Consider the following 26,771-nt stretch of genomic DNA (forward strand, 5'->3'; position numbering starts at 1 on the left):
TCCTTGTCTTCTCCAGACTCTTTCACGCCTATCACAGGTGCTCAGGGTGAACCTGCTCTCGTCTGTAAAAAGTACAGGGCGCCAGTGGCGGACTTGCCAATTCCAGTGTTCTTGAACAAATGCCAGTCGAGCTCTACGGTGCTGGGCAGCGAGCACAGGGCCCACTACAGGACGTCGGGCACTCAGGCCATCTTCATAAAGTCTGCTCCTGATTGTTTGGGTGGAGACGTTCACACCAGCGGCCCTCTGGAGGTCATTCTGTAGGGCACGAGCAGTGCTCAGCCTGTTCCGCCTTGCACAAAGGAGCAGGTATCGGTCCTGCTGACGGGTTGTGGACCTTCTACGGCCCTGTCCAGCTCTCCCAGAATAACCGCCAGTCTCCTGAAATCTCCTCCATGTTCTGGAGATTGTGCTGGGAGACACATTAAACCTTCTTGCTGCAGCACGTGTGGATGTGCCATCCTGGAGAAGTTGGACAACCTGTGCACCTTCTGTAGGGTTAAGGCATCGCCGCATACCGCCAGCAGAGAGCCAAACTAGCACGAGTGGAAAACCAGCCGAAAGAGATCAAGAGGAAGAAACTTGACCTCTACATGTTAAACCAGTCCTGTTTCGAGGGTTTTGTAATTGTTGCCACTTTAGTGCACCTGTCGTTACGTCCATGAACACCAGTACAGCTGAGCGTGATTAACAATGCCCTCAGCTGCTTAATCAACCAGGAAATTATCAGACAGGTTTAACTGATTTCATGCCAGGCCTAATAAAAAAAGTTTTCCTTTAATTCCTGTGAGCGGTGTATTTGAGGCTGATTTGTACATTTGTAAATAAAACGAGGAAACGTGTACAGGTGTGTTGTCCCTGCGAGCATGTGACACTTCACAACAAAAAGCCTAAGCTGTGATCTGACGTTACGTTAAACTCAGGAACTGCCAGGTGTTTGCTGGGGTTACACGTGATCTCCCCCCCCCCCCCCCCCCCCCCCCCCCCCCAATTAATTTCAAGTTTTGAATTCATACTCATTTGAGGAAAGTTGTGTTAATTTTGATGAAATCCCATGACCAGATATTCTGGTGTGAATTTTAGATCCCTGATGCCCCAACACTACTACCCCCACTATTCAAGCCCTACATACCACTACATGCCACTGCCGTACCGTACAGGATTATTCGGACATGGCGGTCCCTTCTAGCACCTTCATGTCTCTCAGTATTGCATGGCCTCTCTCTCTCTCTCTCTCTCTCTCTCTCTCTCTCTCTCTCTCTCTCTCTCTCTCTCTCTCTCTCTCTCTGTCTCTCTCTCTCTGTCTCTCTGTCTCTGTCTCTCTCTCTCTCTCTCTCTCTCTCTCTCTCTCTCTCTCTCTCTCTCTCTCTCTCTCTCTCTCTCTCTCTCTCTCTCTCTGTCTCTCTGTCTCTGTCTCTCTGTCTCTCTCTCTCTCTCTCTCTCTCTCTATCTATCTATCTATCTATCTCTCTATCTCTCTCTCACACACACACACACACACACACACACATACACACACACCCTGGCAACATTTTCCTAAGGGAAGTACCGGGATAGTGAGAACACCGACACTCATTTTTTTCCAGTTCAAGGTCCGCTGACAGCCGCAGACCAAGTCATCACTAGGGTTCTCTTCAGAGAGAAAACATGTCTTTCCCACTGAGCAGAGCGGTCTGGCATTACTGGGAACCATCACCACCAACTTCTCTGTTGGGGGGGGGGGGGGGGCTGTGTGTGTGTGTTTGGAGCTTGAGTCCTTCCAGATGTGTTGCTCAGTCTTCCTCAATGTCTGCTTTTTAACTCGTTTACTGAACTCCGCTTCAAAGGCCTGCTGTGTTTACCGCCTGGTGTGAAACAGCTCTGATCAAACAAAACCCACAAAACAGCTTCATCATGTCGACTCCTCCTGCCATCTGCTGGACATGTCCGCAAACTCCTACCTGGGATCATAGAACCGTCCCAGTTTAGGACCTTACACCTAGCAGGTCCCAGTTCAGATGCATCCTGAACCTCACAATGAAATGTGCTTTTAGAGGACCTGAGTGGTTTCAACAGTGAGTCCAGAGGAAGACCACGGTGATGTGGACAAACAGGGACCCTAGGACTGGGGAGGACATGGCCCGGAGTGATGTTCCAGGTCAGAAGAGCCATGGTGCCAAAGTATATCAGAGTTTTTATACCACAAAAAGCAATATTACACACACACACACACACACACACACACACACACACACACACACACACACACACACACACACACACACACACACACACTTACTGGTGGCAGAAGTAAAGTAGAAGAAGTTCATGAAGGGCAGTTTTATTTATAAAACATGTTCATACACAGAGACAGTTCACTGTGCCTTCTAAAGGACTACATAAGAAAACGTCTGTCGCTATAGTGATCTGCTGTTAGAGCAGCTAGCAGGTGGACGGACACCTGGAGAGGTGTGTGTGAATGAGAGGGACACAAGTGGAATGGTGATGTCACAGGGAGTAGGAGTAAAGAAGGTAGAGGACTTTAAGGACGTAGGGACAGAGGGTGGAGAGAAGTGTCAGGTGTGATTTGTGATAAAAAGGTTTCAGGTGTAGAAGCCATTAGTAAGAGCAGCCATGTTGCTTGGTTTAGAGACAGTGTCCATGAGGACATCATAGGATTGGAGGTTGTGGAGCTCAAGATGTTGAGGTTCTCTTTGGGAGTGAAGGATGGATAGGATTGGGACCGAGCCCATCAGAGAGACATAATAATAATAATAATAATAATAATAATAATGCATTGAACTTATATAGCGCTTTTCTAGACACCCAAAGACGCTTTCACACACTCTCACATTCACACACTGCTAGTGATGGTAAGCTACTTGTAGCCACAGCCGCCCTGGGGAGGTCTGACAGAGGCGAGGCTGCCATTTGGCGCCGTCGGCCCCTCTGACCACCACTAACACAGGCAAGTTGGGTGAAGTGTCTTGCCCAAGGGATCGAACCCATGACCCTCTGATCATGAGACAACCCGCTCTACCACCTGAGCTACTGTTGCCCCACATGTTAGATGTTCTTTTGATGTGTCACATGTCCACCAACTCCCAACAGTTAAGATGTCACCAGCAGCACAATTCAATTCAATTCAATTCAAGTTTATTTATATAGCGCCAAATCACGACAAGAGTCGTCTCAAGGCACTTCACATAGTAAACATTCCAATTCAGGTCAGTTCATTAAGCCAATCAGAAATAATGTTTCCTATATAAGGAACCCAGCAGGTTGCATCGAGTCACTGACTAGTGTCAGTGACTATACAGTAATCCTCATACTAAGCAAGCATATAGCGACAGTGGAGAGGAAAACTCCCTTTTAACAGGAAGAAACCTCCAGAGAATCCTGGCTCAGTATAAGCAGCCATCCTTCACGACTCACTGGGGATGGAGAACACACACACACACACACACACACACACACACACACACACACACACACACACACACACACACACACACACACACACACAATAATGTGTCTACAGTTCTATTGTGATGTCTTAGTAAATATTCTATTTGGTATTTGGTGGTCCAGCCACGATGGAGGAAACCTTCACTCTGTGTGATTAAAGCATCAGCTGAAACGACCTGAGCTTTAAAAGGAAACAAGTTCCCAACAATATGGACATTTCTGACTAAAAGAGGTTATTTATTTATTTATTTTTTATTTAGGATATTGGTTCGTTAACAATACAGTCAATATGCACAAAAGACTCAATATCCACTATGAAGTACATGGAAACAGTATAAACATAACAAAAACATACCAACAGATTCAACGCCAGGGGTTACTGCATACAAATTATGAAACATATGAGAATGATGATCGAAACAGGAAACAATACGAGACATGCAGCAGAGTATGAATTATGGAAAGATTAGAAATTTTGAGCAGAGACTTAGTGTCTTAATGGCTTTGTTATTGTTCGAGGTGGAGATTGTTTTCAAATAAAGCTTAAGCTCTTTTTTCAAGACACAAAAGGAAGGTATCTGACTAAAAGAGGTTCCAGTATTGCACACATCGTTATTACCTCATTATTCATAATACCCCAGAGTCCTCCAACCGCGCGAGGGCGCTGTCGGCGGTACTTTTTTTGTCAAAAGAACCTCGTCGCTCGCCGTAGACCAGGAAGTGGTTTAAAGTCATCCACCATGGGGGCACGGGTCGGGCGAATGCTGCGAAATGTCAACCTGGAAAATCGGGCGCTTCGGGAAATTTCCAAGGAAAAGCCAAAGGTAGCGCCCCGACATGCGGTGAATGTTCCTCCTCCCGCGGCCAGTCCTGACGGTGAGTGTCGGGGGGAGGGCACCGGGCAGGGTCAGGGGCGGTGGATGACGGTGTGTTGTGTGTCCCAGTGACGGAGTCGGTGAAACAGAAGAGCGAGTCCCTGCAGGTCCTGCTCAGGTCCGTGTACGTGGAGTCCAGAGATCCCGCTTCTACAGAGGTCAGAGCTCACCTGTTCCCCCCCCCCGCTGCGGTAGTTACCGTTAAAGTCAGAGGTCAGAGACCCGGATCAGCTCTGGTCTGTGCCTCAGACCAGCTTTCGGTCACGACATCATCAGCTGTGTAAACCAGTCAGTAAACAGCCGCCCACTGGCTTCCATTAACTCCCTCACCATCACTGTCTCGGCCCAGAAGGAGGACCCAGCTGGGTCTGGTTTCACCTGGTCAGCTGCCTTGGCTCCAGAAGTGTGCCATTGCTGGCCATCATTACATTTCAGACCTCACACAACAGTATCGACCGCTACACACACAACGGGTAAACTAGTAGTAGCACATCCAACGTCAAGGAAAGCAAAAAGTTATTATCAGGAGCGGGAGAATCCCTCTGGGATTAATAAAGTATCTTTGATTTGATGCTGATACACATCTTCTGTGGTTTTACAGAGTGTAAGGGGTTCGCTGTTACAATAAACAAGGAGTGGGTATTTGTTGGGCTTATAACGCTTCAGCGAACCCAACACGAAGCCTTTCCCATTGGCGGTCTGATCGAAACCTTTTCACGCTCGCGTTTTAAACACATGAAGGAACATCCTCTGATTTTGTGTTTGAACTTCTCTCAGGCATCCAAGGAGGCGACGGTGGGTGAGGAAGTGGAGCGGAGGCCTCTCCGCGTTAACTTCCCAGTAAATGCGTTGGGCCTGGTGGAGCTCACAGATGTTCCCAAAGGCAAACTAAGCCTTCCAGAAGCTCTGAAGGTCCTTGGAGGTCACCAGCACCAGCCCCAAACCTGGACGCCTGAAAAGGTCGCACAGGAATATTCCCTCGAGTTAAAAGACACCAGAGCTCTCCTAGAGTTTTTCATCCCATTTAGGATGGAGATCATACCTCCCAAGACTGGAACTGCACGGCAGATTAAGGCTTCTTAGGACTGGAGTCTTCCTGCTCACTTATTCTTAGACTTCTGGGTTTTGCTTTGGGAGAAGAACTTGGTTTTCCATGTGTTCCCTGTGAGTTTTGTTGGAATTTGGAACGATGGAAGGTTCCTAACCTATGTGAAGGCTCAGAAAAGCTGGTATTAACACAAGCTAGTTGGAGCTTCTACATTGCTGCTGGAAGAGCACTCTGGTTCTTCTGTTTCAACCTGTGTGTGTCCCCTTCACAATAACGGTTTGTGATTTAGCTTCTTGTGTCACTCTGGAGCGGCTTCCTTTATAACATCAGATTGTACATTCAAACATCAGGTCCGGCTCCGACTAAATAAAAAAGTGAAACGTAATAAAAACTGGATTCATTATAAAATGCAAATTTGTCAAATTAACCACTAAATAAAGGAAAGGGTAGATTGAAGCATCCCTCAAACACAAACTTCCATTCTGGACAGCACAGGCGACAGCGGGAAGAAAGGTCCGGGGAAACCTGTGATTTGTGGCCGTTGCAAAGGATTGTTCATGTCACACATTACGGCGAGAGGTCTCAGTGAGGCAGACGGCACCACGTCTCTCCAGCAGGACACGCTGCGTCATGAGCGCACCTCCCAAAGCAGACCGCTAACCAGAACAGGTGAAAAGATAAAAACTGTTTCAGTGTCCGTTCCCTACCCAACTCGCCGTCCTCAAAGGAGGAGCTTCGTTTGTCAAACCCTTGCTTTAGCGTCAGACTCCGGCTGCGGGTCTCCTTTTCCCATCTTCCAGCTCAACAGCTGATTCTGTTTGCTCGTCATTCCTCCTCCTTTACACACAATAACCCACTGAAGTACAGAGAAGTACCAATCTGTCACAGATCGCTGCGATATCTAACAAAGCTGTAGCAGCGTCAGACTGGACGAGCACAAATTTGCAAATCACCCTCACATTCTCCATTGTTTTGGTAAATGCTCTGTATTTGATAGAGTGCCTTCTAGAGTCCTAGAACCCCCCAAGGTGCTTTACAGCACAATCAGTCATTCACACACTGGTGGGGATGAGCTACAATGTAGCCACAGCTGCCCTGGGACGCACCGACAGAGGCGAGGCTGCCGAGCACTGGCGCCACCGGTCCCTCCGACCACCACCAGCAGGCAGCGTGGGTTAAGTGTCTTGCCCAAGGACACAACGACAGCGACAACTGAGCAGGGCTTGAACCTGAAACCTTCCGATTATGAAGCGAGCATGATTATGCTCATGAGGGATCTGGCTAAGACGGCGGCAAATCACACCGTGTGGTCCGGGCTTAAGAGGACAGGACCAGTCATTTCTGCACCAGACAAAAGTTAAAGGTATCCTCAGCAGTAAAATTCTGTTTAGCAAAGCAGTGAAAGTACTGAAAACGGGTTCTGAGCATGCGCTGAAGGCCAATCACCGGACACGCGGCAGCGTTTGAAGCAGATGGCAGCTCGTTAACCAACTGCCACAAACAATTAAGACTCATGTTCGCCTAATTTATTCACCGACAACGCAAAAATAATAAATCTGGTAAATATAACTCACTCATCCTGGAGGTAAGTGGAGAAAATTTAGGAAGTTTGCAAACATTTATTGACAAAGTTTTTGAGTTTTTTGTCATGGGACCGCCGAAATAATCAGCTGAGAGGTAAACACCCGGGACCATGAGGAGCCGTCCCCAGGACCCGCCTGAGGCCTCGTCTCCCCGTAAGGATGTCCAAGATGTACTAGAATCTATAGATAAACGCCTTCTGGGATTTGAGTGTGTAAAATTTTGAAGAAAAAAAATACACTTAATACAACACTTAATACATTTTTGAGAAAGGCTGTAACATGAGAAACTGGAAAAATCCTGCTCTGTGGACATTTTCCAGATCCAGTCTACATCTCTATTCTGCCCGTGTCAGATAAAGGTGCGCGCAGTGTGGAAATATGGTGAAAATCACCTTGTTTTAATAGAATAGGGGCAGATAATAAAAGATATTTCTTCCTTCTGCCCCCTTTCATTCAAATTGTTTGGTGTTCATGTTTATGTATGCTTTTTTTTGTTGTTTGTATATATATATATGTATATATATATATATATATATATATATATATATATATATATATATATATATATATATATATAAACACTTTGAATGAAACAAATAACGAACGTTATGAGGACTAAAATTATGTTTAAACATCAACTTCCAATTTAGTACGACTTGTTGATGAAATTTTGATAATTTTATGGGTAATTTAGAAATTTCAAAATCACACACTAATAGAAATTCAATTCCCCTACTTTGCTGAAAATAAGAGAAGGTATCAAGAACCAGATCTCATTATTTTTTAGAAAGGATCGGAGCATATTAATCTTTAACATTCCATTCATTATTTCAAAATCGATTGCTTTTAACCCCCCTTCCTCATAGTCCTTTCTCATGTCCCTGTTTCTAATATAATGATGTTTGTTTTTCCAAATAAAGTTAAAGTTTGCCTTATTGATTTTTTTCATAATTCTTGGTGGGGTGGCTAGGGAGTACGCTGGAGAGATTAATCTGAACAAGGATTCGATCTTGGTGAACAATGTTCTGCCAAACAGCGTTTAATCTCTCTGTAACCAATGGTTTAAGTTATTTTTGCAATTATCCAGTGTGTTCTGAATAATCTTTTTTTCACTTTCCTCTGAGCATTTAGTTAACCAAATTTGGTTGACACATTCAATTAATGCAATTAATTAAAAGTAACTTTAAATCGTCCCAAAAGTGCATGTAGAAGTTACTTGTTATTCCGTCTGGTCCCGGTGAGCGATTAGACTTGAGACAACACAGCACCCACACCTGTGTCAGAGGCCTCTACCTCGAGTGTAAATTGTTGTGACTGATCAGGACGGGTCAGGACAGGCGCTTGTGTAAACTTTTCTTTCAGGGTGAAAAAAGCCACGTCGGCTTCAGTGTTCCATACAAAAGGCCTCTTAACGGAGGTTAGTTGTGTCAATGATGTGGTTGTCTGGCTGTAACCCTTGATAAAGCTTCTGTAAAAATTGGCAAAGCCCAGAAATCTTTGCAATTGCTCATGTGTACTGGGTGCAGGCCAGTCCCGGACTGCGTGGACCTTCGCAGGGTCAGGTCTCAGTCTCCCACTCTTGAGAACGAAGCCCAAAAACTTAACTCAGGGAACATGGAATTTACACTTCTCCGATTTGACGTAGACACGATTCTCTAGCAGGCATTGGAGAACGGCACAAACATGTCTGGAGTGTTCCTCAGGGGTCCTTGAAAAGATCAAAATAACATCAAGATAAACCGTTACAAACTTGTTCATGAAATCACCCAGTATAGCGTTAACCAGGGAAACCACTGGGGCGTTTGAGAGGCCAAACGGCATTACCAAATTTTCAAAGTGTCCCATAGGCGTCTTTTTTTTTAACCGTGTCCTGTCTGGCTGTGAAGCAAGCAGAATTGATGTCTGAATGCTGGTGACAAGCCTTACAGATTTACTCTCAGGTGGAACATCAAAGCGTCTGCTTTTAATGTCACGCCTGATACTTCAAACTTTATTGTTATTGTTTTTGAATGCTTTGTAATTCCGACCAGACACGGAGACAGAGGTGAAAGAGAAAGGAAAAGACAAATGGTGGGAAGAGAGAGAGAGAGAGAGAGAGAGAGAGAGGGGGGGGGGGGGTTCCACAAAATAAACAATAATGAACAAGAGTCTGCTTCTAGACCTGCAGAAAGAGAAGAGCAGAAAAAGAAGGGACACACAACAATACAACAGGAGAAAGCTATCATTGCGTCAACGTGATGATGGAATATAAAATCAGTATTGTTTAACTGAACAATCACACGATAATAAATCACAGTGCATTTAGTGGCAACGACAGCCTTGAGACAAGTGTTGAACGTGCCCAAGCCCATACTTTTGAGAGCACCATGTGAGCACCTGTGTGTGTACACGCGCTTGTTTATGTAAGGTTTCTCTATAGGAGCGTCCAACAGAGAGTGTGAGGGGCCACAGATCTGCCCCCTAAAGATGCGTAGGAGACGGGGGGAGCTCCAAGTCCCAGAGATCCAGGCGCTGCCCCAGAGCGCAGGAACCCCAAGGAGACTGCAACCAGAAAGGCCCCCGCCCCCCTCGAGAGGCACAGAGGATCGCCCTGGGGGGCCACAACCAGCAGCCGGCAGAGTCCCGGGAGATATCAGCGGCAAGCCCACAAGCCCGCCCGCCGCCTCCCACCCCCTAGCCGGCCGAGCCCGGGACCCAGCGACCCGGGGCCCAGGGGCGATCACCCTCGCCGGGGACCCAGCAGAGCCCAGGGACCCAGACCCCACCAGGCAGCCACCAGGATTGATCAAGCAGATGCCAAATCTTAAACCCCCTGACCCGGGAGACACGAACACTCATGCAGACCAAGGCACCACACCCCACACCAGGTGTGGCAGGGGGAGGGGAGACGAAGATCTATATCATCAAAAGAAGTCCCAGGAGAGGGGAGGAGTCAAAGGCCCCACCTGACATATACAGTCATACACAAACACAGTCACACACTCCCTCCCTCATGCTCACACATACACATACAACCAAAGACTTACAAAAATGCACGCCGGACACCCACTCATGCTCCCCATACACACCCTATTCACTCTGGTCCCGGTACTGCTGCACACTGGGTACAACCATCACCGGTAACCAGAGTTTGACCCTTTCTGCTGGGGTGCTGATGAGCAGGCTCCCCCGCACAACGCCCAGGATCCTCTGGAGGTTTCTTCCTGTTAAAAGAGAGTTTTCCTCTCCAATGTCGCTGCATGCTTGCTTAGTATGAGGATTGCTGTTAAGACACTGACACTAGTCAGTGACTCGATGCAATTTACTGGGTAAATAGAAAACCTTTTACTGTTTGGCTTAATGATCTGAACTGTATTGGAAAGTTTACTATGTGAAGAGCCTTGAGACGACTCTAGTCGTGTGTGGCGCTATATAAATAAACTTGAATTGAATTGATCTGTACCTACACTGTCTTCTATATAGCAGCTCTTTCTCTGATTATTGCCACTTTATATTATTATTTTATCATGATTATTCTTCTTAATCAAATCAGATAAACATCTTAGAGATAATTTCCTATCTCTTATTTTTACCTTCCTTTGTTGCACCAAGTACCGCAGCACTTTCCTATTGTTGTGATTCTCGCACATATGGCAATAAAACCCTGATTCTGATTCGAACCAGATGTTATAGTTATCAGCCATCTGTGGATGAGTAGGAACATGTTTTTCTCCAAACCAAAACAGCTCATTTTTGCATTGTTTATCCAACCTGCCAGATATTCTGATGTGGCTGTGGAGAAGGCTGAATTAGCAGAAAAGACCCCACCATGGGGGGTACAGCATTCTCCACCCTAGGAAGCTTAAGTCACACTCATCTACTTAGGCCCCCTTCTGCCAGAGTAAAATTTTGGAAGTGTCTAAGTTACTTTCTGATCCTGTGTGATATGTGCCATTTAACATGTAGTGTCCATGAATTTTGAAGACACATGATGTCAGGAGAGTGCTTCTTCAACAGGCACCAAAGATTATTTTTGGTTTTGTGTGAAAACACGTAGAGGCTCCCATAGTAATACTATATAAACTCAATTCGTGGGAAACCTTAAAAAAGGAAACGTTTGCTAAAATAAAGGTTTCTGGCCTTTATTTTTTTAAATAAAAACCGGAAGTGGTGTGTGTTTCCTGTCGGCTGAGTTTTCAGAGCCGCATAAGTAGCTGTGGTTCCCGATTCCGGGATGCTGCCTGGACGGTTCTATGGTTCCGGCTTCACATTTGCACAAAAGAAACCAACAGAGAGCAGGAGGAAGCCGTGTTTATGTTTTAGAAGCTGCCGGAAGTAGGTGCAGGCGGAAACTAGCTGTGAACGGCTCCGGTCCTTTACGCGTGTGTAGGTGGCGGCGGCAGCGGCCGGAGCCTGCTAACCAGTCCGACGCCTCTAACGGGCTCCTGGAGTTTCTTGCAGACATTGTTTAAAACATAAAGGCACCGTTTGATCTCCGTGTCCAGACCGGCGACGGAGGGATGTTCGGTGTTTGTGGAGGATCCGGTGAGCTTCAGCGTCAGCACGTGAGAGAAGCAGGTAAAATACCACCGGGAACATGCTGAACCCGATAGAGCACGAGTGCTGTCACATACATACGTATGTGGATATTATTAATACAGTCAGAAGTAATGATGAATAAATCAAGCCCAGTTTTAAGCAACCTAGATCTGACCAGAACCCTGCAGTCCTGGTCCATCCAGGGTGTTCCTACCCCTCAGGCAGGGCCGTTTTAAGGCATTTGGGGAACCCCAGGCAGTATGAACCTTAGGACCCCCTCTGTCAAAATTCACCTTGAAACCGATCCTAACCCACCCCCCACAAGAGAGCCACAGCGTGGACACGCTGTTTATGATTGCACAACCTTTATGTTTACGTATCCTGCATAATACTGCATGTATGGTAATGTTTACGTTAGAAAAATCCTCCCACCATCACATGGCTACAAACAAGCAGAAAGCACAACTGAAATTGGTTATAAACAAAGTGCTGCTGCATTTAGCAGAAAAAATCAAACCTAGAATGAAGAATGATTTATGAGTTATGTCCATGTCGTGCCACTTTTGTGCTTAAATATCAAATATTCTCAAGTGTGGTGCACATATATGCAAATCACCCTGACGTTGACCGTTTTTTTGGTCACGATTCTGCTCAGGACGAGGGATTTGGCAAAGACGGCCAAAAATCACACAGTGTGATCCTGGCATTAATTTTGAGGCCATGGCACTGCTGGAGATAGTTTCTTCCAAGTGTTCTTCTTCCTCATCGTTTTCCACATGAATGAGAGCAGGAGTTGACAATACAGTCGGGAAAAGAAGAATGTTTGTATTATTATAACACACTGTTACAGAGTGTAACAATAAATAAAATCACATCACTGTTAGAAACAGAAGACAAAATAACATGAAGGTATCAGTAAACGGTGTAAGGTAACTAGCGTGCTCCACAGAAATACAACTCAGCTGAAAATGGTGGTGTTGCTTGACATTTTGCTCAGTTTTATGGCTTTTTGTCCGACTCTGAACCAGGAAATGGCTGAAGGCAGTTAAGCAGAAGTAACAAAGTCCAAAGAAACCAGTGACTCCGCCCCCTAGAAATCAGCAGCCAGAATCACGATGCTGGCCCGACTCAGCCTTGCCAGGTACCTCAATGAGCCGGGACTAAAAGTAGGGGAGAAAGTAAAGAGAAAATACCAAACGGTGCCCTTGGTAACAGTGGTCGGGCCGAGCTGCATTGGTCCGAGTTGCTCTTAGTAGTGATGCTGGAAAAAAGGCTAATGCTAGCAAACTGATATGGGTCACTGTTAACAGCTGAAAGAACAAAATTCACTCTACCTTCATCAGTGGAGACATCTTTTTGAAGATGACTTAGAAATGTAAGCAAAGCATCTAGAGGTAGAAGAAAATGTGAGTTAGAGTTGCTGTTTGTGTCTGTGTTTGATAGTTAATGCAGCTTTCACTGCTCCATGCTCATGTTTAGTACACAAACTTACTTCTACTTAATACTTAGTACTTAATACCTAGTACCTACAGTTTAAAATCAACAATGTTAGGCTTTTGCAATAACATTTCCTTAAAAATATAAAATGATAAATGATAAATTATGATCACAGATTGCAAGTCATACTGTGAAGGTGAAGTGTTTTCTGCTGTTGTGGCAAGCCTTTGTGGCGCTGGGAAAGTGTCAAACAAAGCAGCAGGAAGGCAGCCGGTAAGACTTTGTTATTGGGGGTGGTTGTGTCCTGGCTGGCTTTAGCTTAGCCGCTGATCTAGTAGCATAGTAATGTGGCATGACCAGTTTTGTTTGGTATCCATAGCCTTAGGCATTGTATTTTAAACTAAAAGGGGTAGTAACATTTGACAGACTTTGTATCGTGATTTCATTTTATTTTAATTTTTTGTAGGATTTTAAATTGATTCATATGAAAGTTTCAAATCCATCCATCCATTTTCTGAACCTGCTTTGTCCATGTAGGGTCGCGCGGGGGGGCGGGGGGACGGACGACGACGACTGTGCTGGGCCAAACTAGGAGAATATTAAGATTTTCTGAGGGAAAGAGAAAAACAATTGTCTACCTTTCAGAAGAGGAACTGGCAAAAAAAAATACATGGAACATATGTGAAAACGTTTGTTTTTAACCCCAAATTGAACAAGTTTACCTAGATCTTAAAAAGCAGCTCAGATGATGAAACTGCAACTATGATTCTGATAACAAGCTAACAAATTGAACTAGCTCCTCTAAGATAAGCGGCTAGCAGAGCTTCTGACTGACAGTTTATGTGCAGCAGCAAATCAACTATCCTGATTAACAAGGTTATAAAAGCTCATAAATGAAAAATCACTTTGATGTGTGGGGGAACTTTTCCGGGCCCTCTTTAGCAGGGTGGGACTGGGAGGAGAGTGCTGTAGCCTTTTAGCTGGAAGCTAACCGGAGCCTGGGGCTAACGTCACCACCCGGTGGAACACTAGCGACATGAAGGTGGGTTGGTTCACCGGCACGTGTCGGAGTCAGCCCGGTAAAAATGATTAACGACACCGAGCGGACTCACGTTCACGGTTGAAAGCTGAGCTGATTCCAGAAACCTCAGCACAAAGTGCGTTCGTTGCTCTGAGCCAGCATGACGAACAAGGGAACGGCGCCACTAACTCAGTTCGGGTGTTGCTTTCCACCCTAAGGATCTACGTAGGGGGCGGGTGTATTACGTGAACGGATCCATCTGATTGGCCGCATATCAGATGGGCTACATTTGATTGGTCAAATAATACTTCAGCGTAAAAAACAGCTGGTTTACAAAAAGTTGATGTATGACACGGATGGAAATGTTGAACCAAACATTTATCGCCGTTTTTGACGTGCTTTGCGACGGACCTATCGCACGTCCTGTTATCGCAATGACGATAATTTTTCGATATATTGTGCAGCCCTGTTGCCTACCATGAATTGTCTAGAAGCTACGACGAGAACATTTTAGTTGTCTGTAGCAGATGGGAGGAGAAAATCTCTGTTCCTTTAACATGGGTTTCAATGAGACAGAATCAGGGTCTCTCCTCCTTCAGAGGCTTGTAGAGGAAGAACCGTAACACTTAAGGACAAAATGAAACCCATTCTGAAAAGCTGACAAAAATTCCTACTTTTCAGTTCTAATTTGTTTTGGTACTCCAAACGGTCTGGGTGTTGCAAAGAATTGTTTCCAGAAAATGTGAAGGTCAAAAGTTAGTGGCATTTTCAGTTTAGAGTGGAAGAAACTTCTTTTTATTAATATTGTCAAATAAATGAACCATACGACCACAATGTTTTGAGTACAGTCATGATTTATAGCTCAAAACGAAGGTACATCTGTTAGCTGCAAGCCAGCGTGCATCTCATTTCAATCGGACTTACGGTTTTCTCAGGACAATGCTAGAAATGGAGCAAAGGAGGTTCATTGCTCCAATATCTGCCCATTATAATTTTTGAGATTTTTTTCTGAAAAACTCAAGCCGTACCTCAACTTCTACCTGTGATTTTAGAAAAACTGTAATAGATATCAAAAAGATTTTTTAACCAGTAATAGCTGAAATTGTTGTGAGTTTGTTGAAACTTGAATGAAGTCTCTAGGTTAAAGTTAATCTAAAGGAGTAAGAGTTCAAAAAAGTGATAGGATTTAGCTGAAAATTGTGCAATCCCTTAGGTGTGTTCTTGCTGTGTCGTATCTCTAATTCCATGCTGTAGTTCTTTTTTAAAACACAGAGCGGTTTTGTTTACCTGTTTTATTCCCATGTAGGAAAACGGGTAAACAAAACCGCTCTGTGTTTTAAAAAAGAACTACAGCACGGAATTGAGCAATCCCATTCATTTCAATGGGACCAAAAATCGCAGAAAAAGCTGAATATCTCAAAAGTATAAAATATTTTAATACCAAAAGTCATTGCCGGCATAAGCTGAACAAGCTGAATGTTTTGATACCAAAATTGTGTAAATGGTTGAAGAATTGTGGAAGTAGTTAAATGCCAAAAAACGTACGGAAGCAGAAAAATAGGGCTGGGGGTAAATGATTCTTTTTTAAACGATTATTCTGACGATTATTTTATCGAATAGTCGACTATTCTAATGACTATTTAGAAAATTAATCTAATGGTTATTTTTCTATTGCACAATTAACAAAAACCAGAAAATCTCAAATAAATTCCTCAAAAACATTAATAAATTGTTACTGTAAGAGAATAAACACTACAGGCCTTCCATTTTGTATAACACTGCTTTTCTTGTGTTGTGGTTGGTTATGTCCTGGTGACGTGTACAACTTGGAAGAGCAGGCTGCTGCCTGAGAGGTGGTAGAAGATGGAGTTTCTCCATGCTGCTTGTTCTGGTCACTTATGTGCGTGAGGCGAGTGGTGTTACGACTCTTCCTGGGGAGTTTGGCTCGTGTGCAAAAAGGAAGGGACAATAACGGGATTTAAAAGTTAAAACAATGATCAGGTTTATTTATAACTACAAAAAAACATAAATCTTTCCATCCACAGGTTGGGAATAATAAAACTAACTCTGCCTGTGTGGAATTAAAACAAAAGTACAAATAACTAGGGATGTCCCACTGGGCAAAGATTACTGGGTTCTGGACCAAAATAAGGATCTCCAAAGGTCCAAACTCTAAACTGGGTGGTTAAACCAAACTCAAGGTGATATTTTAAACTAAACCGAAAACCCACAACACTCTAAATGTAATAAAAGGGAGATCTGCACCACAAAAAAGATGAACTCTAAACCAAAACGTAACAGCTTATCCAAACGCAAGAAGCTGTTAGCGAAGATGCTAACAGTAGCTTTACCAACGTTAAGTTCAAGTTACCAAGTTTAAATAAACCAAAAACACCCAGCAGCAAACAGACCAGCACGGAGGAGAGACTGCTACCACCAAAACAGCTCTCCTAATGTCTGAAAGAAGCTCCTTAATGAAGGGAGAAACGCTCCCGGTGATGTTCTACATCTGCGATAGACACGGAGCAGCGCATCTGACCCCGGAAGTTGTTGTCCGTTGCCGGGAGACGAAGGCGGGCAACACAGGAAAGGAATCTAGTAGCGGACGGGCATTGTTCCGGGTCTTCGGTATTTGGCGGAGATGTTAGTGAAGGCGGAGAAGAGGGCGAACTAGAGGAAAACAGGCAGATTCCTCCTCTATTTACAAACTCCTGGGGATGACTTGTGTTCACAAGAGGCTTAGTGGCAATGATGAAGCGCTTCATCTTCCAGTCTTAACTCAGGAAATGGAAGGACACACCAAAGTACACCTCTGTAGACCATCGGCAGCTCTGAGGGTCTGCTTTATCGTAAAGATAAGATATTAAAGTTAGTTTATTTACCAGATTAATACACAGAAACAGAAAATGTTTCATGCTTTAAAATATATTAGTTTCTTGATTGCTCAGTCAGCAACCATTTTATTTTATCATAAAATGCATTATATTCTAATGTTTATTTTGTGTCCAGAGAGAAACAGAGACAAAGATGCACCACGTGCGCACAAACACACCTTAAAGATTCACTTTTCTTTTCTATCGTGGTGTTGAAATGGGATCGGTCTGGTAGGTAGTTCTCGTGGTATCCTGGGTTGAGCAGCTTGATCATCCGTTAATTGCTCAGCGTGGACAGGAGTCTCGTGACCAAAATGCTCACAATGGCCTTGGTCAGGACATTAGCTTGCTGAGATGTGCACGTAACAAACTCCTCCATTGAAGAGGAGCACTCTTATTAACGCTGTAATGTCACAGGATGAAATAAATAATTAGCGTTTGTAATTAGCAAAAATACGTAACATGCAAACATGTCTTAACGGCAATAAAATCACCATCGCAATTGGTGTTGCTACAGCTATGTTAGCAACTAACAAGAGGTAAACTTACGGAGGTGACTCTTTGTTCTCCGCCATGACGTGCTTCTTTTTAAGGTGCTTGTGCATTGCCGATGTGCTTCCGTGAAAGGAGAGTTTCAAATTGCAGAGTTGGCACTCTATGGGCATTTCTTTTGTCTTTGAGGAATGCTCCCAAACTTTTGAGTTACGTTGCTGACTCACCATGTTTTCTTTCTCCGGTGACGAATGCTGATCTAGATGGCCACTACTGCACATGCGCCTCAGAGCTAAAGTGGCGACCGAGCAGAGAGGCAGGAAGCAACCGCCGAATGTGCCGCAACAGGTAAGATTAGAAAATTGTTTATAAAATAAATGACACTTCAACTATTAAATTAATAGTCGACTGCTTCATTTGTTGACGTCGTTGTGACAAGTCGACTAATTGTGGCAGCCCACTATACTCTTAAGGGGATTTTGGAGGGTGCAAGGAAGTTTGCCCAACCAATCTACATGTGTTTCGTGGATTTGGAGTCGTCATCTGAACTCATGCAGTAGGAACTAGGAAATATGCAGTAGGAACTAGGAAATATGAAGTACTAGAACCAGACACAACTTTTTAGAGAGAGAGATAAATAATTTAAAAAACCCGACCGGAACAGAGGCAGTGACCGACGCAGCACGAGCCTTTTTCAGCAGTTCTTGTCAAATGCACCACGTACGTTATGAAAAACGTAAATTTAAATATTCAACTGAAAAAAAGGCGAGCTGAAGAAAACCTAGGGAGTACTGAAGAAACGTGAGCAACAGTGAAGCAAGCAAAGATATCTGTTGTCTTTGTGTGTGTGTGTGTGTGTGTGTGTGTGTGTGCGCGCGTGGATGGGCCGGACTCGGACTGGGCTTCTGGCTGCAGTTTTTGTGTTAGGGAGGGGCGGGCGCTCCATGTGACTGGCCAATCACAGAGCGTGAAGGCAGTCAGTTACCCAATAAGGATTTTTCTTCAGCATGATTACAGATATTTTCGAGTTTTACTCGTTTCGTGCTCGTTTTCGTCAAAAATGCTTTATCCGTACCGGATACGCGTCTGAAACGAGTATCCGACTCATCCCTAGCTTTAACCACCCTGCCCTGCCTCCTCCTCCTTGCTGCCTGCCGGCTGTGATCACAAGCAACAACAGAGTAGTTCCCGCTGCTTCTTCGGGAAACGGCGCAAAAAATAAATAAATTATAAAATGGGATCTTGTAGGAGTGGCGCTGGGATTTCAGCCGTGGCGGGTCGCTACGGCTACGGCTATGTAAGTGAAACACTGCCCGCAGGCTCTGGATCTGCTAAAAACAGCAATATGTGCATGTACGACACACACACACACACACACACGCACGCACACACACACACACACGCACACACACACACACACACACACCTTTCCCCTGATTGCTGTGAGGGGAAACGGAGTGGGGGGGTTGGAGCGCATCTCTGGTCGCCGTGCCTGGAACAATTATTACATTAACTGATGGGACCTGTGAAAAAATATAGTTTAGAAAAAAGTTTGAAATGGATAGAAATACGTTTCTCATGCTGATAAATAATAATTAATTTCTCTGAGCGACACATTGCTACTGTACACTCTCCTAAAGCACCGCTGAAGGGACTAAATAATTGTGAACGTCACTAAAACACATGTTTGTATGTAATATAAGTTTCAGTGGGAGCACGGGCAGAATATCTTGCCCTCCAGGCAGAACCCGGAAACAGCACCAGTAGGCAGCAACTTATCCACAAGAGCGTTTATTCACACCGGCAATAATGAAACAATCACAATCAACAATAAATCACTAGTCCTTCACTTTAAAAGCCAACTGATCAGCATATATCTAAACAAGCAGCGGTACTTAGCTGCCCCAGTTGATGCGACCCTCCTCCCCGGGTTCTGAGCTTCCAACACCGTCCAACGCCCCGGGGCTCAGCTTGCGAGGACGGCGGGTAAATCCACAACTTAGGTCCGGCTGCCAGAGTCTGTGGCGGCAGATGTCGGCGTGGTCTCGGCACCCAACTACTCCCAGCCCTCGCTACCTAAAGAAGGCGTCACGCCTTCCCTCCTATCGCTGGAACACAGCCACCTGCTCAACTATCTTCGTCGCCGGCAGTCCTAAACGACTGCGAACGATCCCTCCCCCCAGGATCTGGTGCCACAATGACAGGTCGACCACACACACCACCTTGGTAGATCTGCCACCCTTTTGTTCTCTCCGGCCTCATTACCCGTAACAAGGACCGGCCGGTGTCCAATCACACCGCCCTCAGAATCCGGCAACTCCCGTCTTCTGTCTTTCACTCTCCCCCTTCTTGCCCTGAAGGACTCGCCCTCGAGTCCTAAACATCCACACAATAATCCTTGAACCAAGCGGGGGGCCTCCTCTGACGAACCACACGTTGTTCCACAGCTCCATGTCCCTCGACCTTCCCAGGGTTGCATCCCCTCGATCTTCCTGCAGCAGCACCCCCTCGAGCAGCCTCTCCACTTGATGAGGCAGGGTCACTTGAGTCACTGGAACCACTTGTCTCTGCCGACCGTTGATCAATCCTGCTGGTGTCCTCCCAGATGCCATCCGGTTGACGGTTGGTGGCATCCGGTTGATGAACCAAGCTGTTCAGTTTGTTGCTTCAAAATTTCAGCTTCTTTCTGTGCAAAGGAAAGCCGGATCCGAGCAGCATCTGCTTTTGCCGTAGCTCTGGCAGCAGCAGCTGAAGATGTAAGATGGCTTGAGCGTGTAGAACCAGATACTCTGGATCTTGTTTCCAAAGTCCCTTCCTGGAGTTCTGTTGAATTGTCCATGTTTGCTGGCTCACTTCTTATGGTAAAGCTGTGTGGATGCAGAGTTGAGCTGTAGTTTCCCTGAGCAACGCATGGATGCCTCTTTACCATTCTGCCCTCCCTGAACCTCTCGGCAGAGTTTGGCAGACAGATAAACAGTTTTTCAATGACGGGCGCACGCTTGAAGGTTCAGGCGGTTATTTGTTGCCTCTCAAATGAAAACTCTAAAAAAAATGTAAATGACATTTTTTAGAAGTTTCATACATGACTAAATATCAAGATGTAGGCTTACATAGCCGTCTGAACAGCTAGGCTGTTCAAAGTAATTATAACAAGTGTTAGCAAAAAGTCCACTAGCTTAAGGCTAATGTCTATGGGAACACACATTCTATGCTAACGATTAGCATCTACAAAAAAACGGCCCCCAAATAAAATGCAATATTCACACGAAAGAAGTTAACACAAAGTATGCTCTTAAATACTTACAGGCATATGTTTCCAGCACTCATGGGGAAATGTGGTTAAAAAATAACTCTAAACTGTTAATTAGCTTTAACACAGTATTTGCTGCCTCAGCTGCACCAATAAAAACAAAGCAGTTGTATTTAACTTCCTTGGCCACTAGGTGGCAACATTGCTCACTGACTAAGGGCAGCACAAAGAGAGAAAAAAAAATGTTTCCCTAGCAGTTTTTAAATTTTCGCATTTAATCCGATTAATTGAGTCGAGACCCCACCTGATTCATCGATGATCCAAATAATCGTTTGTTGCAGCCCTACTCCTTACCTATCTAGGCAGAGAAGAGTCGGTGCTAGTGTGGAATCCCTTTAATATGACCTTGTCTTGGGTAGATTTAGAAAACACCCCAACCACACAATTCATACATGTATTCAGCACAATATATATAAAGGTTTAATAAAAATGCAGCTATTGCATTCATGAAAAACACCATTCGAGCCTGGTTTAAGGCACATATATTTAAAAAATGAAATTCCAGCACATTCCTAGTTTTCCCTAATTTGAGGTAATGAGGCTTTAGAACCAGACTGCACTTGAGAACTTGCTCACTAGCTTTAGAGAAACTCACTTTTATGGCTAAAGGCAAATACTAGGGATGGACAATATATCGGCATCGATATCGGTATCAGCTGATGTTATCCATTTCTTTGCTCATCTGTTGATAAACAGAGCTGGGTCAATATTAACAACCGATATTTTTTCCATATCGTCTCTATTTGTTTGCCTGTTTCAGAGCGTGAGGGGGGTGATTTGTAATTGGTTAGTCATGTGAACAGTGAATTAAATAATCTCAGAACCGTAAATGTGTGTGTTGTGTGTCCATAATGTAAATTCCGCTTTAGTAATTTTCATTCTGTACAAAATCTGCTGATTTTAGAAGAAATAATATCAGTTTATCGGTATCGGCAAATATCGGTTATCGGCCATAACGGAGAGCTTAATACTGGATATCGGTATCGGCTCAAAAACTTCATATCGGTGCATCACTATCAAATACTCCACTTTTAAAAGATGTGGGGGAAATTTTTGTTATTCTTAGAATGCACTGACACTGCCGTAGGTGATAAGGACCAATCATGAATGTTCATATTTATATTCTATATGGATCAAACCTTTTCTTAGATAATTTCAAAACACACTTGGAATATCTATGGAGTGGATTCACTACTGCAACCTGGACTACACTTTAATCCACAGCCTGGTTATACCTGTCTTTATTACAGTGTCTCGGTGTGTTTTACCTGTACATTTTGCACCATGAATATCATTGTTTGGTTCTATTCTTTGTCTCACTCTGAGATGTGACACGAGTCTGTCATCATTTTTCTTTTTGCGTTATTGTTTAATATGTTAACTCATTCACTGCCAATGACGGCTAAAGTCGTCATTTGCATTTTTTACTGCTTGAGCATCGGAACGAGCCCCTGCGCTGAGAGAACAAACATCTCAACCCTGAAGCCGATCTTCATCCGCATACGTCACACGTCACGTGATCAGGAAGCAACACATCCATGTGTTAGGAGATCGTTTTGGGCCGTTCCTGTAAAAAAAAGTGAGGCGCGAACCAGAAAAGCGTCTGCCGATCACAATTCGACAACAGATTATGAAAGAACGGATAACGCTCGAAACACGCGGCTTCTTCCTGATGTAAGAGGTGAGTCTCCGCTTTGTTTTGGTTGTTTTGGCGTCGACATCATGCTAGCGCGCAACGTTCTGTGACTCTTAAAAAAAACAGTAAAAACGGTGAGAAACGCTGGCAGCGAAGGCCGTTAGTGATCAGGAAACGGCTGGCAGTGAATGAGTTAAAATCAATCAACCGAATTTAGGAAAAAAAGTAAAAGCAGAATTTTATTGGTTTCATCAGGTCCTACAATAATGTATCATGACGAATCCCTATATTTTTATTTTATCTGCGTTTTACTGACTCGTACAGTTTGACTGGACTCCAGCTTGACTGATTGTTTTGTGTCCTAGGACATGTCGTCTGTGAAGATTGACCTGTGATGCACTGAAGCAACGCTTCATCCATGGCATCATGTTGGGTGTGATGATGCACATTGTAGAAGAATGGTTCTTGCCTCCACCATTTCCCATTCCAGAGCAGGGGACAGCACCACCTGCCACTACTGCCTTACGGGGCTTCTGAAGAGGCTTTTCGACGATGGAGGACGTTTCCATGGCAAACGTGTCCCAGGCCTCCAGGTCTCCACCACTGCCCGTCTTGCCGACAACCCAGACCCCGGAGATCCTGCAAGGTGTCAGCCTACCTCTGCAGGTCTTCTTCAGCTTAGTCATGGTTGTTATTTTACTGGTGGCCCTAGCAGGTAATGTGGTGGTGTGCCTAATGGTGTACCAGAGGTCCGCCATGCGTTCTGCCATCAACATTCTCCTGGCAAGTCTGGCGTTTACAGACATGATGCTGGCCATCCTCAACATGCCCTTTGCTCTGGTTACCGTCATGACAACCAGCTGGATCTTTGGAGATGTGTTCTGTCGGATTTCAGCCATGCTTTTTTGGTTCTTTGTGATAGAAGGCGTTGCCATACTGCTTATAATAAGCATCGATCGTTTTCTGATTATTGTCCAGAAACAAGACAAGCTGAGTCCGCAGAGAGCTAAACTCCTTATCATGGTCACCTGGGGGCTCTCTTTTGTTTTCTCCTTTCCACTGGCTGTTGGCTTCCCTCCTCTGCAGACCCCCCCCAGGGCCCCCCAGTGTGTGTTTGGGTACAGCACTGACCCTTGGTACCGCACCTATATGTTGATCCTCATGCTGATTTTTTTCTTCATACCTTTCTTGGTCATGCTTTACACATTTATGGGGATCCTGAACACCATCCGCCATAACACCATCCGGATCTACAGCCACCCTGACAGCATGTGTCTGAGCCAGGCCAGCAAACTGGGTCTGCTGAGTGCCCAGAGGCCCTTCCAGATGAACATAGACATGAGCTTCAAGACCCGTGCTTTCACCACCATCCTCATCCTCTTCTCTGTGTTTACAATGTGCTGGGCACCCTTCACTGCCTACTGCCTGGTCACTGCCTTCAGTGCTGGCTTCTACCACAAAGACAGCTTTTTTCAAACTAGCACGTGGTTCCTGTGGTTGTGCTACCTCAAGTCTGCCTTTAACCCTCTCATTTACTACTGGAGGATCAAAAAGTTTCGTGATGCCTGTCTTGATTTGTTGCCCAAATACTTTACGTTTCTTCCCCAACTTTCAGGCAACACAAAAAGGCGCATCCAACCAAGCGCTGTGTACGTATGTGGAGAGCATCGCTCTGTGGTTTGAAGGAAATAAAACTCAGCCTGTGTTCAGAGTCCGTTTTGATCCCATGCGACCTGATTAGTGGCTTTGGTTCATTTCTGTGTACTCAGGGTGGAAGTAGCACTGCCTTCAGGAAGGCCGGATGTGGGCCGGAGTGGGTTGTTGCTACAGGAATAAGAGAGATTTAGAGTCCTTTTATGGGTTTAGAATTGAGAAAAAAAGCCAAGAATTTTTACTTATCGATAAGAGATTTTATTACAACATTATTGACACTAAGACATGCCTACCCGAGGGGCTAATTACTGCCCTTCTCTGCCCAATAATCTTTGGCTGTGTCCGAATTAAGGGGCTGCTTCCTTTGAAGGACTTGGTCCACAAAGGCAGAGTCGTTTGTGGACCAAGGAGAATGGTCTAGCTTTCATATTTATTCCACCCTTAAGTCAATCCTTTCGCCTTAGCAACCATGGAAAATGGTATACCAATACTTGCCATACTTGGCAACACAGGGAGAAGTAAGGGACCCACCGTACGAGCTCAGTTACAGACGTAACTTTCGTACCACCAGATAAAAAAGTTCTAAATCATACACAGTAAGTTGATAAGTAGATAAATACATTAAACTGTAGTAGCGAATTGCTGGTTAGTGACAAAGTAGCTTGAGATATTTTTCAAGCTGACTATTTGTTTCTAATTCACTGTTAGCATTGTTAGCTCAACGTTAGCCTCGAGCCTTCTGCACCCGATATCAGCGTAAAACTAAAAGATACCGTAGCTTCTCTGGGGTACAAGAAATGATTATGGGTCGCTCCTATTTACTGGCTTAGGTCCTGCGTTTTGCTGGTTAGTGACAAATTACAGATGCTGGTGCAGCAGCTTTAGAGTGGTGCAGACGAGGTGACCCTGCTATCTCACAGATACTAAACAAAGACCACGCCCTTCTTTAGCCACTCTGTAAGAAGAAAAACTGGCCTCTTCCCTGCCGGCTGGGACGGAAATCTGTTTCAGCACAATCTTCCTTCCAACGTGGTTGAGGCACTGTAAAATTCTTACTTATTGTGCCATTAAGAACATAATCCTCTCCTGCGCCTGGGCCAGTCAGGATACACCAGACCTCTCCTTGAAAACCAGGGAAAGGAAGGGGCATTAGGAGGATTTGAATTTGACAGCCTTCATTGCTTTGCTGTGCCTTAAAATGTGTCACTGGAAGGAGGCAGGGCCCTGAACTTGAATGCAGTCATTGTTTAAATATTTTTTGTTTTCATTCAGCCAAATTATGGGACAGATGCAGAGCTGCTGGAAGCACTAATCACCATGGAGACAAACTAGGTACTTGAACATGACACTGTTTGGAAGAAAAGGACCATCCAAAGGGAAGGAGAACACAGTTTTGGGTCCTTAGACCCTTAAATCTTAATGTGAAGATTCAAGTTCAGCGGTGTAAACAGGTGACCTGAGACCAGTTGTTAAACCACTCCACTGAGTTAGCTCGCTTAGCTTGTAGCAACATTGGCTCAGAGTTTGCTGGGTGTCGATCATCTGCCCCCACCCTCACAGCCCCGCTCTCAGCTCATTTGAGCATTTTCCAGGAGTGACGAGACACGTGACGCAGCCAAGATGGCGGTGGTGGGATACGCCCATTTGGCTTTAGCTCTTCAGAAACCTACGGGTGACGGCGCGTAGGATTTGTCCATTTTATTCATACAGTCATTGGTCCAGACAGGTGGAACAGTACCAACGCTGTCCAACATGATGGAGTCATGGTTCACTAGAACATGTTTGTTGCGCTGATGGGGGGGGGGGGGCAATGGGTTTACCTGCTGTATATAAAAACAACGGGTGGAGCGCCGAAGCATCGGTGATCTCATCTAATCAAACTGCTGCCTTTAAGGCTCAGAGTGGGTCTGAGGAGGTGTGACATCATCTGTTTTAGGTTTGCTTTGTGTTTATTGTATTATGGTTTGTAGAAGTCTACCTATCAAAGCCAAGTGAGTTTAATTGTTTTGCCAACATTAGCTATATTAAACAATATACTCTGTAATTATTAGTTTTCAGCAGTTAAATACAGCTTTTCCAGCCCAGGAGGCATTTCCAGACTAGACCTCAGCCTGACACGATGACTGCAGCAAAGACGCGCTGCACTGGTTCTCCTCTCAGGTGTCAGGAGGACAAAAAGACCTTTAACTGAAGTTGGTGAGAGAAGGAAGCCAGAAGGTCCCTTCCTGACTCCTGAAATGCACACAGAGGTGAGAATCCCAGTGGGAGGATTGTATCTGATGATTTTGTATTTATTTCTCTGAGAAGGTTTACTCAGCACTGGGCGGGAAACAGATGGCGTGTTTACTAGTGTCACTTATCTCTACAAGCATGTAAATGACCAGCTTAAGTTAAAGCAGCAGCAGCACATGTGTGTTTGTATCTACATGTTTTGATTGTGCCTAGGGTCTGAATGCTGCTATGTCTGGTGAAAATGTGCAATTTCTGTGTACTGTTGAATGTAATAAAGACCTGGACATTTCTTACGTTGCTAAATGTTGTGGAATGGGTTTTTGTTCCTTCAGACCCAGGTGAGGAAAACCGCCGTGGCCTCCGGCGCTCTGGCACGACACAAAACTTTTGCAGCTTGCATTTAGACCTAATTTACTAAACAGATATGTTGCCATGGCAACAGTCACAGTGGCAGGATATAGAAGTAAAACGCCTCTCACCTGACCTGTTATATATAAAGCATATTGCCAGTGTAAACGCCCCTCTGGGACACTTGGTAGACAGGTTTTCAGTGAAAACCCAGTTTGAGACCCGTCCCTGATCCAGCCTAACGTTCTAGATGAATCACAAGATCCGCATCAGCAAACGGCTCTCTGACAACAACTCT

The 26,771-nt window shown here is 44.8% G+C and overlaps 2 protein-coding genes across 4 annotated transcripts; both read left to right on the plus strand.

The window, feature by feature from the left end:
- Positions 1-4,046: 4,046 nt before the first annotated feature.
- ndufaf4 (NADH:ubiquinone oxidoreductase complex assembly factor 4) lies at positions 4,047-5,773 on the plus strand. The gene is made up of 3 exons (XM_015976211.3): positions 4,047-4,323; positions 4,392-4,480; positions 5,100-5,773. The coding sequence occupies exons 1-3, from the start codon at positions 4,188-4,190 to the stop codon at positions 5,403-5,405; spliced, it is 531 nt and encodes a 176-aa protein (XP_015831697.1). The 5' UTR covers positions 4,047-4,187; the 3' UTR covers positions 5,406-5,773.
- Positions 5,774-11,107: 5,334 nt separating this feature from the next.
- On the plus strand, positions 11,108-26,428 carry gpr63 (G protein-coupled receptor 63). Of its 3 annotated transcripts, XM_070549759.1 has the most exons (5): positions 11,108-11,510; positions 12,500-12,612; positions 13,084-13,181; positions 17,558-17,642; positions 22,606-26,428. In XM_070549759.1, the coding sequence occupies exon 5, from the start codon at positions 22,793-22,795 to the stop codon at positions 23,921-23,923; it is 1,131 nt and encodes a 376-aa protein (XP_070405860.1). In that variant the 5' UTR covers positions 11,108-11,510; positions 12,500-12,612; positions 13,084-13,181; positions 17,558-17,642; positions 22,606-22,792; the 3' UTR covers positions 23,924-26,428. The 3 variants fall into 3 exon arrangements, with proteins under 3 accessions (XP_070405860.1, XP_070405859.1, XP_015831695.1); XM_070549758.1 differs by having other exon boundaries at positions 12,500-13,181; XM_015976209.3 differs by lacking the exons at positions 12,500-12,612; positions 13,084-13,181.
- The last annotated feature ends 343 nt before the right edge of the window (positions 26,429-26,771 follow it).

This window comes from Nothobranchius furzeri, chromosome 3 (genome assembly GCF_043380555.1).
Source record: "Nothobranchius furzeri strain GRZ-AD chromosome 3, NfurGRZ-RIMD1, whole genome shotgun sequence".
Classification (NCBI taxonomy): domain Eukaryota; kingdom Metazoa; phylum Chordata; class Actinopteri; order Cyprinodontiformes; family Nothobranchiidae; genus Nothobranchius; species Nothobranchius furzeri.